The sequence below is a fragment of the Theropithecus gelada genome, chromosome 7a (genome assembly GCF_003255815.1).
Source record: "Theropithecus gelada isolate Dixy chromosome 7a, Tgel_1.0, whole genome shotgun sequence".
Taxonomy (NCBI): Eukaryota; Metazoa; Chordata; class Mammalia; order Primates; family Cercopithecidae; genus Theropithecus; species Theropithecus gelada.
In genome coordinates, this window is record NC_037674.1 from 25,804,100 (window position 1) to 25,822,168 (window position 18,069).

Sequence of the window (18,069 nt, forward strand, 5' to 3'; positions counted from 1 at the left end):
TACAGTATAGAAATGAAGTTTAATATATAACCTTTAACATCTTAGAAAAAAGTATCAATGAGAAGAATCTGTATGTTTTGATAAATTTTTTGTTTAAAAATTTTTCATCATAATTCAGTGTTATTGCCATGCCTGTATTAGAGTAGATAATTCAAGGGATTTCCAAGCCAGTTGGCAATCCATTTGCTACAAACAATGCCAGTAAAAGATTGCATTACCACAGTGAATTAGAATAGCCCTTTTGGGACTTTTTGTATTATAATTTGACCCATAGTGTTTTCATAAATAGCTTGGCTTACATATGGTAGGTATGTGATGTCAGTATTTTGGTTTTAAAACAATAGTTTAGTTCCATTTCCTTAGAATTTGACATGCAAATAACAGGCATGTTTAACAATAATTATTTAAAAGTTTTTAAATAACCAAGACGTTACAAATAAAAAAATTTTAGTCTTTATTTCCTTCATTTGGCTTTATTTAAAGAAGGGTTAACTAATGTTCCCCCTCCATACATTTCCCAATAACATTTTTAGCATTCATTTTTGATTTTTTCCCCAGATATATTTAAAACAGTATTTCACATTTAAAGTGGATGACATTTGATTTGTGGAGCAGGTATTGAATAGAAAACCTGGTAATTTTTTGTTATAAACTGAAGTGGTTCATTTCTTCATTTTTTTAAGGCATTTTAGTATTGCAGAATAAATTGCAGACTAAATAGATGTGATTAAACAACTTTTCTTAAAGGGTAAATTTAGGAAAGTCTGAAAAGAACTTATGTTATTGCATTTCCTTTCAACTTAATCTGTTTAAACCCTAATCCTTTTGTGTCCCAACATAACTTTATAAGATACGTATAATTTTTTAGACACATTTTGAAGATCTGTATAAAAAACAGCATGGGTGCCATGGGTCACGTCTGTAATCCCAACACTTTGGGAGGCAGAGGCGAGTGGGTCACCTGAGGTCAGGAGTTCCAGACCAGCCTGGTCAACATGGTGTGAAACCCCATCTCTTCTAAAAATACAAAAATTAGCCAGGCGTGGTGGTGCGTGCCTGCAGTCCCAGCTACTCAGGAGGCTGAGGCAGGACAATCACATGAACCCAGGAAGCAGAGGTTGTAGTGAGCCGATATCAGGCCACTGCACTCTAGCCTCTGTCTCAAAAAAAAAATAAGACAGCATGAAAGTTTGTAAATACAAGAGATGGATTCTTCTGATGTTTAGAAGGAGAGATCTGTATAAAATCAGCCACGACATAAGGCAAAATATCATAATTGCTCTACAAGTCACTGGAGCACAGAGCAAGGAGAATATTCTAGCTGAGAAGATCAAGGACGTCTTCATGGAGGAGACAGTATTTTATCTGGGCTTTAAGAGTAGGATTTGAGGATGGACGAAACACGTAGACAATTGTATGACCAAAGGGATAGGGCATGCTCTGGGGCCATTGAACAGTTTTGCCATATGTGGGCGCTAGTCTTTGTTGGAGAGAGGAAATTATGATAGTAGGTAAGATTAGAAGGATGGACAAGAGTCATCAAGAGAGACTTGGATCAAATTTTAATTTTGTCCTGTAGGCACAAAGAACCACTAAAGAATTTTAAACTTGAGAGTAACATGATCATAACTATACTTGTAAGATTAGGGAAAAATAGATCAAGCCACCAAAATGTAAATGGAAACAACATTTATTTTTGTTTCTGTTCCACCTCTTATTGTTAACCTCATCCCCATAGTGGTTCTTCCTACTTTATTCTCAAATACATGCAGAAAAAGAGACAAAGGATTTTTTTTTAAGAGGCAGAAAGAGAAGTGAACAGGAAAAAAATTATTTTTTGTACGCTAACTTCTTTGTTTTTCTTTTTTTTTTTAAAAAACAGTGTCTCATTCTCTCACCCAGGCTGGAGTGCAGTAGCACGATCACAGCTCACTGCAGCTCGACTTCCTGGGTTCAAGCAATCCTCCCACCTCAGCCTCCTGAGTAGCTGGGATTATAGGCACATGCCACCACGCCCGGCTAATTTTTGTATTTGTTGTAAAGATGGGGTTTTGCCATGTTGGCCAGGATGGTCTCGAACTCCTGACCTCAAGTGATAGCTCGGGCTCTCAAAGTGCTGGTATTACAGGCGTGAGTCACTGTGCCCAGCAACTTCTTTGTTTTCTAGTAGAAAAACATAAATTCGTTTTGTAAGAACACTATGTAGATTGTTATTGGCAGATGTTCTTAAAAGTTTTTATTTTTGTTTCATTACACAGTATTCTCAAGAAATGATGGTAGGGTCACTTCTCTAGTGTTAATATTCTGTTAAATTGAGGTAATAAACGTTTAACTCATTAAATCAGGAACTTAGGTAATTTATTACGCAACTTGAAGGAAACCAGTTAGTATTTTACCTCCTGTAAAAGTTGTTAGGGAAGATTGCATTTGTTCCGTCAGTAACATAGTTATTAACTGTGCCAGGCACAGTCTCTATCCTTTTAGAGCTTATATTCTAGGAGGGAAGAAAATTTTAAACAAGTAATTATAGTTACTTGATCAGAATTCCAATAGAGGGAGAAGAATAAGGTATTATAAGAGCATGTATCAGGGGACTTGGCTAGTTCTAGGGACAAGGGAAGTCTTTTCAGAGGGAGAGTGTAAGCCAAGACCTAATGTGGGCATTATCTAGATGAACAGCTGATAGACCTAAATTGGGAAGGAGGATGGCATCTTTGAATAATTTTTTTTTAAGGCAAGTATAGCCAGTATACACAACCATATGACTGGAGAGGTAGGCAGATGTAAGATCACACAGGGCCTTACAGGCTGTGGTAAAGATTTTAGGTGTACTGAGGGCATAGTGGGTAGCAAATCAAATTTGTTTTAAAGTGAGTACTCTGGCTATAATGTGGAGAAACAGATTGGGGAGCGGGGACAAGAGAAGAGATGGGCAACTAGTTGAAAACTATAGGCCGGGCGCGGTGGCTCAAGCCTGTAATCCCAGCACTTTGGGAGGCCGAAACGGGTGGATCACGAGGTCAGGAGATCAAGACCATCCTGGCTAACAAGGTGAAACCCCGTCTCTACTAAAAAAATACAAAAAACTAGCCGGGCGAGGTGGCGGGCGCCTGTAGTCCCAGCTACTCGGGAGGCTGAGGCAGGAGAACGGCGTGAACCTGGGAGGCAGAGCTTGCAGTGAGCTGAGATATGGCCACTGCACTCCAGCCTAGGCCACAGAGCGAGACTCCGTCTCAAAAAAAAAAAAAGAAAAAAAAAAAAAACAAAACTATGCTGTAGTCCTGGTGAGAGAGGAGGTTGGCATGGTCTTGGCCTGTGGTAGAAGAGATGGAGGGACAGATATAGGAGGAAAATTATCAGCGTGTAGAAGGATATGGGAAGAACATATCATGGGACTCAGGTTTTTGATTTGTGCAACTATTGGGAGAGTGGTTACATCCATGAGATTAGGACCATGTTTGCGGGGGTGGGGGAATTCGTGAATCCATTTTGGCTATATGAGGTTTGAGATATATGCAGTGACACTCAAATGGAAATATTGGGTAGGCATTTGGATACCTGGAAGTGGAACTTAAGTCTAGGTATGCCCAGGTCTAGGTTTTATGTTTTTAAATAAAGACATTTTTAACTCTTTTGTATACAAAACACTCAGGAAGAATTGAAAGTTGATCAAGAGGATGTAAGTTCCAGTGATGTTTGGATATCTCCCATTCAAGTTCTGTTTTATGAGAAATCTTGACACTGAGTAATTAACAAGTAGATGGCCTGATAGATGTTGTCTCCACAAAGTGACACTTCTTTTTATCACAACTTGATCCCAAGAACTGAGGTTATTTCCTGATTTTTGACAAAAATGTTTTGCTCTTTGTTGCTCTAGATTGATCGTACTAAAAAACCAGCAGTCAAATTGCCTGAAGAGCATAGAACAAAATCTGAAAGTACAAACCATGAGCAACAATCTCCCCAGAATGGAAAAGTTATTCCTGATCGTTCCACCAAGCCAGTAGTTTTCTCTCCAACTCTCATGTTAACAGATGAAGAAAAGGCTCGTATTCATGCAGAAACTGCTCTTCTAATGGAGAAAAACAAACAAGAAAAAGAACTTCGGGAAAGGCAGCAAGAGGAACAGAAAGAGAAACTGAGGAGGGAAGAACAAGAACAAAAAGCCAAAAAGAAACAAGAAGCTGAAGAAAATGAAATTACAGAGAAGCAACAAAAAGCAAAAGAAGAAATGGAGAAGAAAGAAAGTGAACAGGCCAAGAAAGAAGATAAAGAAACCTCAGCAAAGAGGGGCAAAGAAATAACAGGAGTAAAAAGACAAAGTAAAAGTGAACATGAAACTTCTGATGCCAAGAAATCTGTAGAAGACAGGGGGAAAAGGTGTCCAACCCCAGAAGTACAGAAAAAGTCAACAGGAGATGTGCCCCATACATCTGCGACAGGGGATTCGGGTTCAGGCAAGGTAAGCAGAAACAGTACATATTGCCAACAAAGTGAAAAGGGCAGGCATTTCAAATAGTCTTTTCAGGGGTGATAGAAAGTACTGATCTATCCACATTTGCTCACCTATTCTCCTTTGAGGCCAATGCCGTACATTTATGAAATGATTGGTTGGGAATGAAATTGCTTTTTGTATATTACATCTATAAAATGCAATATATTTCTTTTTTTTTTTTTTTGAGACGGAGTCTCGCTCTGTCACCCAGGCTGGAGTACAGTGGCACAATCTCAGCTCACTGCAAGCTCCGCCTCCCGGGTTCACGCCATTTTCCTGCCTCAGCCTCCGGAGTAGCTGGGACTACAGGCGCATGCCAGCATGCCTGGCTAATTTTTCGTATTTTTAGTAGAGACGGAGTTTCACCATGTTAGCCAGGATGGTCTCGATCTCCTGACCTCGTGATCCACCTGCCTCGGCCTCCCAAAGTGCTGGGATTAGAGGCGTGAGCCACCATGCCCGGCGATATTTCAAATAATTGAGATAAATAGTTACATTCTTCATTTTTATGTTTGATGTATGATCATGGAAAGACTAGAGTGAAATATAATCTTCTCAGTATGGGGGAACGAGATGCCAATATTTGTATGATAAAATTTGTATCTGTTTAGAATATATCCAAAATCAGTGACATCTAAATGGCCCAACATTTATCTTTGCATATAATGATTTTTTGGTCACATCAGTGTCATTTTTTTTCTTGCTTTATCTATTCAAATAATATTGGCAAATAACCCAATTAATTTTGCCCTTGGCTACACACCCAAAATTGATAGCCGTAATTTTAGGGGACATTTTTTGTTATTCTTTTTCAGTCTCTAATAATGCCATGCTTTTCTTTTTTTCTTCATTATGTCATTAACAATGCCTTTTCCTTTTGAACACCAAGTATGTATTTATAATACCAAGAACAGTTACAATCCTTTTTACATATATGTAAATGGAAAAAACATTTTTAGCAGTGCGAAAATGACTTCTAATGGAAGGCAGGATACCATCTTTACAGAATGTTAACTTCTATACTTCTCAAACACCATTCAGGCATGTTACCAAAATTAATTCATAGTCAAGCCGCTCTTATCCAGGGAACACTTATCTGGTAACCTCTGCTATTAAAAAAGATAGCTTCCATGCAAAAACCTTCTAAACACCCCAAATTAGGGATATGAAGCCCATGTACTAAAACGCTCTAACTTTATTCACAGGAGGAGCAAAACATGTGAGCTCCAAGATACAATTTAAGTATTATTCATTGGGTAGCTAGTATATGCCAGGTATTTTCACTGCATTATCTTATTTACTCCTAATGATAATCCTATAAGGTATTTAATTTACAAGTGAAACTGAAGTTTAGAGGTTAAATATTTGCTTAAGATCATCACATAGACAGTGAGATTCCAAAGCCACTTCCTTTCCATCTTGCTATGCTAGAGGCATGCAGTCTTTAGAACTTAAATCATTCGTATTTGTGGAGTCATTTAGTATATAGGTGCCAAATATTCCTACACATCTAAGATTGCATTCCTTGTGTGCTCCTTTTAAAAGTAGGAGAAATATGTAATTTATTCTAGAATAAATTTTGTTAAAATTATCACTAATTTTAAAGTTTTTAGTAGAGTTATTTTAAAATAAGATATAAAACTAAAATGAGTTTTTAAAAAGAATCTATGGGTTGGGCGTGTTGGCCCACGCCTATAATCCCAGCACTTTGGGAGGCCTAGACCAGTGGATCACAAGGTCAGGAGATCAAGATGATCCTGGCTAACACGGTAAAACCCTGTCTCTACTAAAAATACAAAAAATTAGCCAGGTGTGGTGGCGTGCGCTGTAGTCCCAGCTACTCGGGAGGCTGAGGCAGGAGAATCGCTTGAACCCATGAGGCAGAGGTTGCAGTGAGCTGAGATTGTGCCACTGCACTCCCACCTGGGTGACAGAGTGAGACTCGGCCTCAAAAAAAAAAAAAAAAAAAAAAAAAAAGTATGGTGTTATAAGAAGATATGAATACAGATTTTTGCATTTTTGACTATTGGTCTGTATCTTAATTTCTCCATTCTCTTGAATACTTTAAATTTTTTGAAGCACAACTCCTTTCAAGGTAACCAAAATCATAATAATATTTAAGTAAAAGATAATGTTCAGCTGGGCGCGGTGGCTCACGCCTGTAATCCCAGCACTTTGGGAGGCCGAGGCAGGTGGATCACGAGGTCAGGAGATCAAGACCATCCTGGCTAACACGGTGAAACCCCGTCTCTACTAAAAATACAAAAAATTAGCCGGTTCTGGTGGCGGGCGCCTGTAGTCCCAGCTAGTCGGAAGGCTGAGGCAGGAGACTGGCGTGAACCCGGGAGGCGGAGCTTGCAGTGAGCCAAGTTCGTGCCACTGCACTCCAGCGTGGGCGACAGAGCGAGACTCCATCTCAAAAAAAAAAAAAAAGATAATGTTCAAATTAGGTCTTGGGGAATATACATTAATGATCAGCATTTTATACTTGGCCATGTAGTGTGAACCAGTGCTTCACAATCCACTTTGATTTTCATCTTTTTTTTTTTTCACTGATTCATCAGAGTTCTTTAGTTTTTTAAGTATTTTGACTGTGACAGTAAAATATAATAAAATTTTCAGAGGCCTTTTTTTCTCCTTTTACATTTTCAGTCTCATAGATTCGGTTGTGTTAACTAGTAGCTTTATGTTGGAAGGAGAGTTAAAGTTTTCTTTCACTTCTGTAATTTTAATAATTTTACAGCCATTTAAGATTAAAGGACAACCAGAAAGTGGAATTCTAAGGACAGGAACTTTTAGAGAGGATACAGACGATACCGAAAGAAATAAAGTAAGTAGTTCATTGCAGGAAAACACTGGAAAAAAACCAAACGTGGATTGTAACTATGTGATTATCATACCACACTGTCATCTTTTATCATGAGCTCCACAGTGTAAGGGGATCGTTGCCATCTTTGGTAGCTGGTGTTTTGCTTGTTTTTACACGATCACTCCATTTATATGCTAAAGGAAATAGAGTTTGTCTTCCTGTTTAAAGTTTGACAGCATATTCTATTTATTTTATGAAAGTGAAAAATGTTTAGCCCTTACCATATGATCCAGCAATTCTACTTCAGGGCATATACCCAAAAGAATTGCAAACAAGAAGTATTTGTACACCCATGTTCTTAGAGTATTATTCATAATAGCTGAAAAATGGAAGCAACCCAGATGTCCATCAGCAGGTGAATGCATAAACAAATGGGATATGTACATATAACAGAATATTATTCAGCCTTAAAAAGGAAGGAAATTCTGACACGCTACAGCATGGATGAATCTTGAGGTCATTTGCTAAGTGAAATAAGCCCAGTTGCAGGATAAATACTGAGTGATTCCATTTCTGTGAGGTTTGTAAAGTAGGCAAATTTATAGAGACAGAAAGTAGAATGGTGGTTGTCAGAGCCAGAGAAAGAGGAAATGGGGAGTTATTGTTCAGTAGGTACAGAGTTTCAGTTTTACAAGATGAAAAGAGTTCTAGAGATTGTTGGCACAGCAATATACTTAATGTCACTAACCAGTGCACCTTAAAATGGTTAAGATGGTAAATGTTATGTGTATTTCATCACAATTTTTAAAACACATAGGCTTTGTATAAGACATCTTTGCTGGGCACGGTGGCTCACACTCGTAATCTTAGCACTATGGGAGGCTGAGGCGGGCAGATCACGAGGTCAGGAGATTGAGACCATCTTGGCTAACAGGGTGAAACCCCATCTCTACTAAAAATACAAAAAAAAAAAAGTAACCAGGCTTGGTGGCGGGTGCCTGTAGTCCCAGTTACTTGGGAGGCTGAGGCAGGAGAATGGATGAACCAGGGAGGTGGAGCTTGCAGTGAGCCAAGATCGTGCCACTGCAGGCTGGCGACAGAGCGAGACTCCATCCAAAAAAAAAAAAAAAAAAGAGAAGAAGACATCTTTGACTTTGTTTTTCCTTCAGATCTTGAGATACAATTTGCATACCATAAAATTCACCCATTTTTAACATGCAGTTCAGTGATTTTTTTTTTTTTTTTTTTTTTTTTTTTTTTTTAGTAATTTAGTGTTGTGAAACCATTAATACAATCCAATTTTAGAACATTGCCATCACACCAAAGAGACCCTATGCCCAATTTAGTCTACCCTAAAGCCCAGGCAACCCTGAGTCTACTCTCTGTCTCCATAGATCTGTCTTCTCTGGGATATATATACAGTCTTCCCTTGGTATCTGTAGATGACTGGTTCCATGACCTCCCTCATACCAAAATCTGAGGATGCTCGAGTCCCCTACATAAAGTGGTGTAGTGTGTGCATATCATCTATACACATCCTCCTATATACTTTAAATCATCTCTAGATTACATACCTAACACGGTGTAAATGCTATGAAAATAGATGTTATACTGTATTTTTTAGGGAATAATAAAAGCCTGCACATGTTCAGTACACCCAGAATTATTTTTTTCAAGTATTTTGAATCTGTGGATGGTTGAATTCACAGATGCAGAACCGATGAATACAGAGGACCGACTCCATATCCGATCTAAATCCGTGTGAATTTAACATGTTAAATTTTTGTTAAGTCATTCTGCTGTATTTTGCCATTAAAAAAATCTGAGACCAGCCTTGGCAACATAGCAAGACCCCTTTTCTCCACAGAAAGGGGAAAAAAAGGAGGGGGGTGAGGGTATGGTTGCTCATGCCTGTAATTCCAGCGCTTTGAGGGGCTGAGGCAGGTGATCGCTTGAGCCCCAGGAGTTCAAGACCGGCCTGGGCAACATGGCAAAACCCTGTCTCTAGAAAAAAATATAAAAAAGTAGCCAGGTTTGGTGGCGCCTGCCTGTAGTCCCAGCTAGTTGAGAGGCTGAGGTGGGAGGATCACCTGATCCTGGGGAGGTCAAGGATACAGTGAGCCGTGATCATGCTACTGCATTCCAACCAGGGCAACAAGGGTGAGAGCCTATCTCAAACAAAAGGGGGAAAAATGACATAAAATATATTAAGACTAGAATGACTGACTGAATTCACAATTTTCTTATTTTTGACTGCAATAGTTAAAGGGCCACAGCAACAACAAACATATTGATATACAAAAAAAAAATGTTCATGAACTACAGAAGTCAAATAATTTATAGAATTTATTTGTTTAGATCTAAGATTAACTAAATATAACACATAACCCATTAAAAACATGTTATGTAAGAATGATACAATGGACTTTGGGGACTTGGGGGCAAGGGATAAAAGACTACAAATAGGGTACATTGTATACTGCTCAGGTGATGGGTACACTGAAATCTCACAGATCACCACTAAAGAGCTTACTAATGGCTGGGCACGGTGGCTCATGCCAGTAATCCCAACACTTTGGGAGGCCGAGGCGGGAGGATCATTTGAGGTCAGGAGTTTGAGACCAGCCTGGCCAATATGATGAAACCCTGTCTCAACAAAAAGTGGCCGAGTGTGGTGGCGGGCGCCTGTAGTCCCAGCTACTTGGGAGGCTAAGGCAGGAGAACTGCTTGAACCCAGGAGGCAGAGGTTGCAGTGAGCCAAGATGAGGCCATTGCACTCCAGCCTGGGTGACAGAGTGAGACTCCCTGTGGAAAAAAAATTAAAAAGAACTTACTAATGTAACCAAGTATCACCTGTACCCCAATAACCTATGAAAAAATAAAAAATAAAACAAAAAAAAACCACATTTTATTAAAATTCTTCTAAGAACCAAAAATAAAATTTCCTAAGATGTGTAAGCCTGACAAAGATTAAGAACTTAAGCCTTAGTCAAAATGAGTTAACAATAAGAGAAAATGGGCCGGGCGCGGTGGCTCAAGCCTGTAATCCCAGCACTTTGGGAGGCCGAGACAGGTGGATCACGAGGTCAGGAGATCGAGACCATCCTGGCTAACACGGTGAAACCCCGTCTCCACTAAAAAATGCAAAAAACTAGCCGGGCGAAGTGGCGGGCGCCCGTAGTCCCAGCTACTCGGGAGGCTGAGGCGGGAGAATGGCGTGAACCTGGGAGGCGGAGCTTGCAGTGAGCTGAGATCCGGCCACGGCACTCCAGCCTGGGCGACAGAGCGAGACTCCGTCTCAAAAAAAAAAAAAAAAACAAAAACAAAACAATAAGAGAAAATGAAGACACACACACACACACACACACACACACACACACATACACGCCTTCTCCTGTTCCTTTTGCACAAAGTGAAGACTAACAAATAGAAAGTGAAAATTGAGGTTTGCAGTTACTCCCACTGGTCCTGACATTTTAAGCAGGGCTTCACACCAGCTACAGCCCAGATCTTTGGCAACATTGAAAGGAAAGCAAAAGTTGTCTTTGTTGGCCACCCACCATCTTGCCCCATCTCTGCCCTTCAGGAAGCAAGGGTACTCAGTGTATCTTCTGGCTGTCTTAAATCTCATACTGTATAATCCACTGTACACTCATTCTGTGTAAAATGCCACAGACAACTAAGTATTGATTAAATAACATTTTAAAGTAATTCTCAGGTATTAAGAAGGCTCAACCTTCTCAAGATTTACTCACTGCTAAAACTTACTGTATTTGCTGAGCAACCGCTATGTCTCTAGGACTGTGCTAAATGCTTGATGGCAGTGTTTTTGAAATCCATAAGGTCATAATCAGTATAAGCCTAGGTGTGGTGGCACACACCTGCAGACCCAGCTACTTGCGAGAGTGAGGTAAGAGAATCATTTATGCCAAGGGTTCCAGAACAGCCTTGGCAATGTAGTGAAACCCCATCTCTAAAAATTTTTTAAATAAATGATATTTGCAAACATTTTCTCCCAATATGTGGTTTATCTTTTCATTTTCTTGATGGAGTTTCTTGAAGCACAAAAGTTTGTGGAAGTCCATTCTGTCGTATTTTTCTCACGTGAATCGTACTCTTGGTATTGTATCAAAGGAACATTTTGTCTGACCCAAAGTCATAAAGTAATGAAGATTTTCTCCTGTTTTCTTCTTAAGGTTTTAGTTTTAGTCCTTAGATCTATGATCCATTTCAAGTTAATTTTTATATACAATGTGGTAAGGATCTAAATCCATCTTTTTGTATGTGGATATTTAGTTGTGCTGTTTGCCTTCGTTTTGACAGAATTTTTTTCCAGCACACAGATTCTATTTATTACATGTTTGTATTCAACAGAATTTGTCACAGGCAGTAGTATAGTAGCATGATCATAGCTCACCTAACCACCTGGGCTCAAGCTTTGACCGCTTGGGCTCAAGCGAGCCTCCCACCTTGGCTTCCTGAGTAGCTAGGACCACAGGTGCGTGCCACTAAGCCTGGCTTTTTTTTTTTTTTTTTTTTTTTGGTGACGGAGTCTTGCTCTGCCACCCAGGCGGGAGTGTAGTGGCACACTCGGCTCATTGCAACCTCCGCGTCCCATGTTCAAGCAATTCTCCTGCCTCAGTCTCCTGAGTATCTGGAATTACAGGTACATACCACCATGCCTGGCTAATTTTTGTGTTTTTTTTTTTTAGTAGAGATGGGGTTTCTACTCTCTTGTTGGCCAAGCTGGTCTCAAACTTCTGACCTCAGGTGATCCACCTGCCTCGGCCTCCCAAAGTGCTGGGATTACAGGCGTGAGCCACTGTGCCTGGCCAAACCTGGGTAATTTTTAAAAATTTTTTTGTAGGGATGGGTTCTCTCTATGTTGCCCAGGCTGATCTCAAAACTCCTGGGCTCAAGAGATCCTCCTGCCTTGGCCTCCCAAAGTGCTGGATTCCAGGTATGAGCCACCCTGTCTGGCCTAGAATGTATATATTTTAAGACATGAAGAATATAAAAATAGAAATGGGTGGTTCATCAGGTGTTTTTGTTTACTATTAATAATTTTTTAAAGGAAGTGGAAGTATCATATTCAATTATATTGAGGTTGATGCCTCAATATATTGGTTTGTTTTTACTTATATAACATTTCATCAGTATTTTGTGGAATGAATGAATATAGAAGAAATGTTAGCAGAGCAAGATGACTTTAGGTAGATTTAGAATAAGCCATGATAATGAAATTTTGTAGCCTTTCTTGTGAATATTCATTTGCTAGGATGCTATATCATCTATTCTCTACTTACACCTCTTAGCATACAGAGAAAGGGCACACTCAGTCCTGAAGAATACATTAGGTTTATATTTTATGTAATCGTTTACTGTGGAAAACTAAAAAAAAAAATTTGACTAAACTACCTTGAAATGCAAAATTAAAAAAAAAAAAGTAACCTTTCTTATTTGCTTGGATCTACTGTCTTCCTCCCCGTGAACTACCACAGAAGGCCATCTACCTCCACCTCGCCACCTGCTATCATTACAGGCTTAGACATACTCCTCTACACCTTGGTATAGTCATGTTTGGACTTTGAGAAAAAGATAAATTTTTTTCATCTCTGAATCTGTCTTTTAAAATATGAAGGGCAGCCAAGGCAAGGTTTTTTGATTCTTCGGTACAAGTGGCTTAAGTTTTTATATGACAAAATTTAATTGAAAAAAACGATTTTTTTTTTTTTTTTAAATTAGGCTCAACGAGAACCTTTGACAAGAGCACGAAGTGAAGAAATGGGAAGGATCGTACCAGGACTGCCTTCAGGCTGGGCCAAGGTAAAAGTCAGAATTAGCAATGAAGTAGCCACTGTGTTCCTAAAAAATGTTTTTAAAATTTGTTTGTTTTACATCTTCTGTAATGCAGAGTCAATTCCATTTCTCCATTATGAGATTTCTCAATACCCAACCTGAGATGCTGGCTACAATATATGAGCATTCTGGCATTTATCATTTAGAAATGGTATATTACTTTAAAACCTTAATTTATTTTGAAGTTTATCACCATTTTATTCAAATTATTTTAATCCAGAAGTAAATTTAGCAGAATACTTTGGAGTAATTTGTTTATATAATGCTTATTTTTGTTTTTTGACCTGTTTCTGTTTTTTCTTTTCCATCTAAGTTTCTTGACCCAATCACTGGAACCTTTCGTTATTATCATTCACCCACCAACACTGTTCATATGTACCCACCGGAAATGGCTCCTTCATCTGCACCTCCTTCCACCCCTCCAACTCATAAAGCCAAGCCACAGATTCCTGCTGAGCGGGATAGGGAACCTTCCAAACTGAAGCGCTCCTACTCCTCCCCAGATATAACCCAGGCTATTCAGGAGGAAGAGAAGAGGAAGCCAACAGTAACTCCAACGGTTAATCGAGAAAACAAGTACGTTTATCTTAACTCCTAGAACTAAAATAATGTGCTGTATTTCAGAATTTCTACTCTGAATCTATCAGCATGTTAGTGTCAGGGAGTTGGAAATTTCTGTGGATGGCTATACCAGCCATTATTATTTACCACAGAATAAAACAAATGAATAGAGAAAATGTTGTTGGTTTTTCTCCCAAGTGCTCACTTAATATCATACCAGAGAGGATTATTTTAAGTGTTAATGTAGATATAAAATCATTGTTATGTTTTACAGCCTTATGCCAGAGTACCTTCACATTTTTCATAGACCTCCTGTGGTCCCTGAATCTCCCTTTGAGGACCATAATTTTCAGGATTATTGAGCTTGCCTTGTTGCAGCACTCAAGTTCCCAACTTTTTTTTCCCTTAGCCAGTAATGTGAGTGAAGTTTTCCTACAGTATTAAAATAACAAGCACTTTAGTATATCAGCCTCTAATCCTTATTCTGTTCCTTTTTCCTTCATTGTATTTTTGCTATTCTGTTTACAAATAGTGACCAGTAGGTTAAGTTTCCCAAAATAGTGTTTTATTTAGCTATACTTCTGGCTTCGTCCCTTTTGGAATCCTCTTAGCTTATGACTGATAGGGCTATGAGGAGATGATTTTAAAGTGTGTGTACCACTTCTAATCTTTACTTTCTTGGAGGAGGCGGGAAATAGGTGGAAGTATAAATAAATGGGTTTTTTTCCCCCACTTATTGTACATTTGTATTTGCTAAGGAATTTTAATTAGGCTGTCTTTTAAGCCTCGTTAGTAACACATCCTAAGAAAGTTGAAATTTTTTCCTCCTGAGAACTTACCCTGCTAGGTATTCGAAGAAGCTTTTAAAAATTCTGTTAATCTTGTTACAGATTTTAGGGTTCATTATAATAACTAGTGAGATTTAATTTCTTCTTGAATCATCATTCTTAGTAAAGTGTGTTAATTTGATAGTGTTTTAAGGACTATCATTTGCTGTTCATGTATTTATGTATATTGAACAGAAAAAGCACACATGAATACATGCACCTGAGTGCATGTAAAGAAGAGCTGATTGAAATATAGTTTAATCTGTCCTCAGTATACTTTTAGGGGTGGAAGAACATTAAGGATTGATTAAAAAAGAAAAAAGACCTATCAGTTAAGATTTTCTTTATGCTTCAGCAGTTCTAGTAGTTCCACATATAAATAAAAAACACCATATTACAGAAGTCTAGAAGGCATTCTCTGCCCCAGCACTGTCCAGCAGATCTTTCCGTGGTGATAGAAATGTTCTGTGTCTGTACTGTCCACTATGGTTTGTGGCTACTTTGAAACGTGATTAGTGCAACTAAGGAATTTTTTTTTTTCTTTTTTTTTTTTTTTTTTTTTGAGACGGAATCTCACCCTGTCACCCAGGCTCAAGTACAGTGGCTTGATCTCAGTTCACTGCAACCTCTGCCACCTCAAGCGATTCTCCTGCCTCAGCCTTCTGAGTAGCTGGGACTACAGGCATCCACCACCATGCCCAGCTACTTTTTGTATTTTTAGTAGAGATAGGGTTTCACCATGTTGGCCAGGCTGGTCTCAAACTCCTGACCTCAGGTGATCTGCCCTCCTCGGCCTCCCAAAAGTGGTGGGATTATAGACGTGAGCCGTCACGCCCAGCTGGAACTGTATTTTTTGACTAGCCATCCGTGGATAGTCAACACTCTAAAATTTAAGTAATAGTACCCAAATAACCTCTGCTTCCCTTGATATCTACTCCACGGTATTTTTTTATTTATTTATTTTTTGAGACAGAGTTTCACTCTTGTTGCCTAGGCTGGAGTGCAATGGCACATCTCCAGCTCACCGCAAGCTCCGCCTCCCAGGTTCAAGCCATTCTCCTGCCTCAGGCTCCCGAGTAGCTGGGATTACAGGCATGTGCCACAACACCCGGCTAATTGTGTATTTTTAGCAGAGATGGGGTTTCTCCATGTTGGTCAGGGTGGTCTCGAACTCCCAACCTCAGGTGATCTGCTCACCTCGGCCTCCCAAAGTGCTGGGATTACAAGCGTGAGCCACCGCACGTGGCCACGTTTTTTTGTTGTTGTTTTTTAATTTTTCCTTGTTTGGCATTCTGGGTGAGTTCAAACATTTGATAATGCCAAACTTCCAAGGATCATTTAAAGGAGTTGAAAAGAGCCTTCTCTACTAGAGCTCCTAGTTCATGAGAAGCGAGATAATCTATCTCATGGTGTCTCTAAGAACCATGATCCACATTCAGAGGTTAAAGGATGTGTTTCATGGAGAGACCTTAGTCATATGACTAATGTTAACCTAAATATCAAATGTCTTGGAAGGCCCAGCATCTTATGAGTTAACATATCAACTGTTTACAAAATGCCTGTGGTACAGGTGCTACAGTTGGCCGCCATTTATAGTATAGAACCCCAATTTCATATACTCAGCATTTTAAGACATCTTGTATCCTTTTTTTCTTCCTCAGGCCAACATGTTATCCTAAAGCTGAGATCTCAAGGCTTTCTGCTTCTCAGATTCGGAACCTCAATCCTGTTTTTGGAGGTTCTGGACCAGCTCTTACTGGACTTCGTAACTTAGGAAATACTTGTTATATGAACTCAATATTGCAGTGCCTATGTAATGCTCCACATTTGGCTGATTATTTCAACCGAAACTGTTATCAGGATGATATTAACAGGTAAATAAATGTCATACTTTTTGCATTGTAATCCTAAATAATGATGCTTTATAATGCTAAAAGGATGATCTAACTATATTTACTGTCTTAGTCCATTAGTTTTCTGCTGCTATAACAAAATACCTGAGACTAGGTAATTTGTAAAGTATGGAAATTTATTTTCTCTTAGTTCTTGACTGGGAAGGCCATCATCTAGGTGCCGGTATCTTGTGAGCTTTTTTGCTGCATCCTCACATGGTAGAAGGTGGAAGGGCAAGAGGACAACCTCCTCCTGTCAAGCCCCTTAATAACGGCACCTAATCCTATTCTCCAGGGAGGGGAGCCCTCATGGCCTTAGCACCTCTGTAAAGGCCCCATCTCTTCATCCTGTCACATTGGCAACACCTGAATTTTGGGATCTTTGAAGTGAATCTGGTGGTAAACCTGTGAATAAGCAAGCTTTTGGTGTAGGGCTACAGTATGTGAATAATTTCATGTTGACATCAAGAATCCACTGTACCTTGCTGAACTTTTAAACTTCCTATTGTTTTTTGTAACTTTTATTTGCACAGGTCAAATTTGTTGGGGCATAAAGGTGAAGTGGCAGAAGAATTTGGTATAATCATGAAAGCCCTGTGGACAGGACAGTATAGATATATCAGTCCAAAAGACTTTAAAATCACCATTGGGAAGATCAATGACCAGTTTGCAGGATACAGTCAGCAAGATTCACAAGAATTGCTTCTGTTCCTAATGGATGGTCTCCATGAAGATCTAAATAAAGTAAGAAATTTGATTTTTCTAAGTTGCAGAGACTCTTTAGGGTTGCTCAGTAGCGCTGTATTTTTATTATTTTCATAGCAATTTAAAATTCTAGTTGGTGATAGCCCAGCGCTTGTTCATTCAAACAGTGGCTGTGGGAGAGAATTATGAAACACTGGTAAGTGCAGTGTTTGAATCATGTACAGCTGGCATTTACTAGTTAGCAAGCAGTATTGCTGAGAAATTTGCAAATGTTACAATAGTTATTGGAGTTTGTGACCCACATGTATGTGAAAGTAAAATCATAAATGATCTTATAAAAGATGAGTTTCAGCATTTTTACTGTATATTTATATAATTTCACATATATAATATGTATATGTTATTGTACATATCCTTACTCTTTTCTTTTTCCTAGTCCCTTGCTGAAAGTGGCACATGTCTTTATTCTTATACATCCTTCTAAAATAAGAATTACTCGACTGGGCACAGTGGCTTATGCCTGTAATCCCAGCACTTTGGGAGGCCAAGGCTGGTGGATCACCTGAGGTCAGGAGTTTGAGACCAGCCTGGCCAACATGGCAAAACCTCATCTCTACTAAAAATACAAAAATTGGCTGGGCGTGGTGGCATGCGCCTGTATTCTACTCAGGAGGCTGAAGCAGGAGAATCGCTTGAACCTGGGAGGCGGAAGTTGCAGTGAGCCGAGATTGCAGTGACCACTGCACTCCAGCCTGGGTGACAGAGTGAGACTGTTTCTCAAAAAAAAGAATCCATGTAACCAAATGACTCATGTTACTAGTTAAAAAGGCATGTATGTATACATCAGTGACCACCCTCCATTTCTGTACTACAACTTCTTTTTAGCACTTTTTATCTCACATACTTTTGGGGTCACCATTC

At 39.2% G+C, this 18,069-nt stretch overlaps 1 protein-coding gene across 4 annotated transcripts in view; it reads left to right on the forward strand.

Moving 5' to 3' along the window:
- The window catches only part of USP8 (ubiquitin specific peptidase 8), a 78,666-nt gene that overhangs the window by 54,798 nt on the left and 5,799 nt on the right, over window positions 1-18,069 (forward strand). For 3 of the 4 annotated variants that reach the window (XM_025390105.1, XM_025390104.1, XM_025390106.1), the window contains 6 exons: window positions 3,878-4,462; window positions 7,239-7,325; window positions 13,050-13,130; window positions 13,477-13,739; window positions 16,213-16,425; window positions 16,977-17,187. In XM_025390105.1, coding sequence (XP_025245890.1) covers window positions 3,878-4,462; window positions 7,239-7,325; window positions 13,050-13,130; window positions 13,477-13,739; window positions 16,213-16,425; window positions 16,977-17,187 — 1,440 coding nt within the window. The remainder of the gene's footprint in view (window positions 1-3,877; window positions 4,463-7,238; window positions 7,326-13,049; window positions 13,131-13,476; window positions 13,740-16,212; window positions 16,426-16,976; window positions 17,188-18,069) is intronic. The other variant, XM_025390107.1, reaches the window with a different exon arrangement.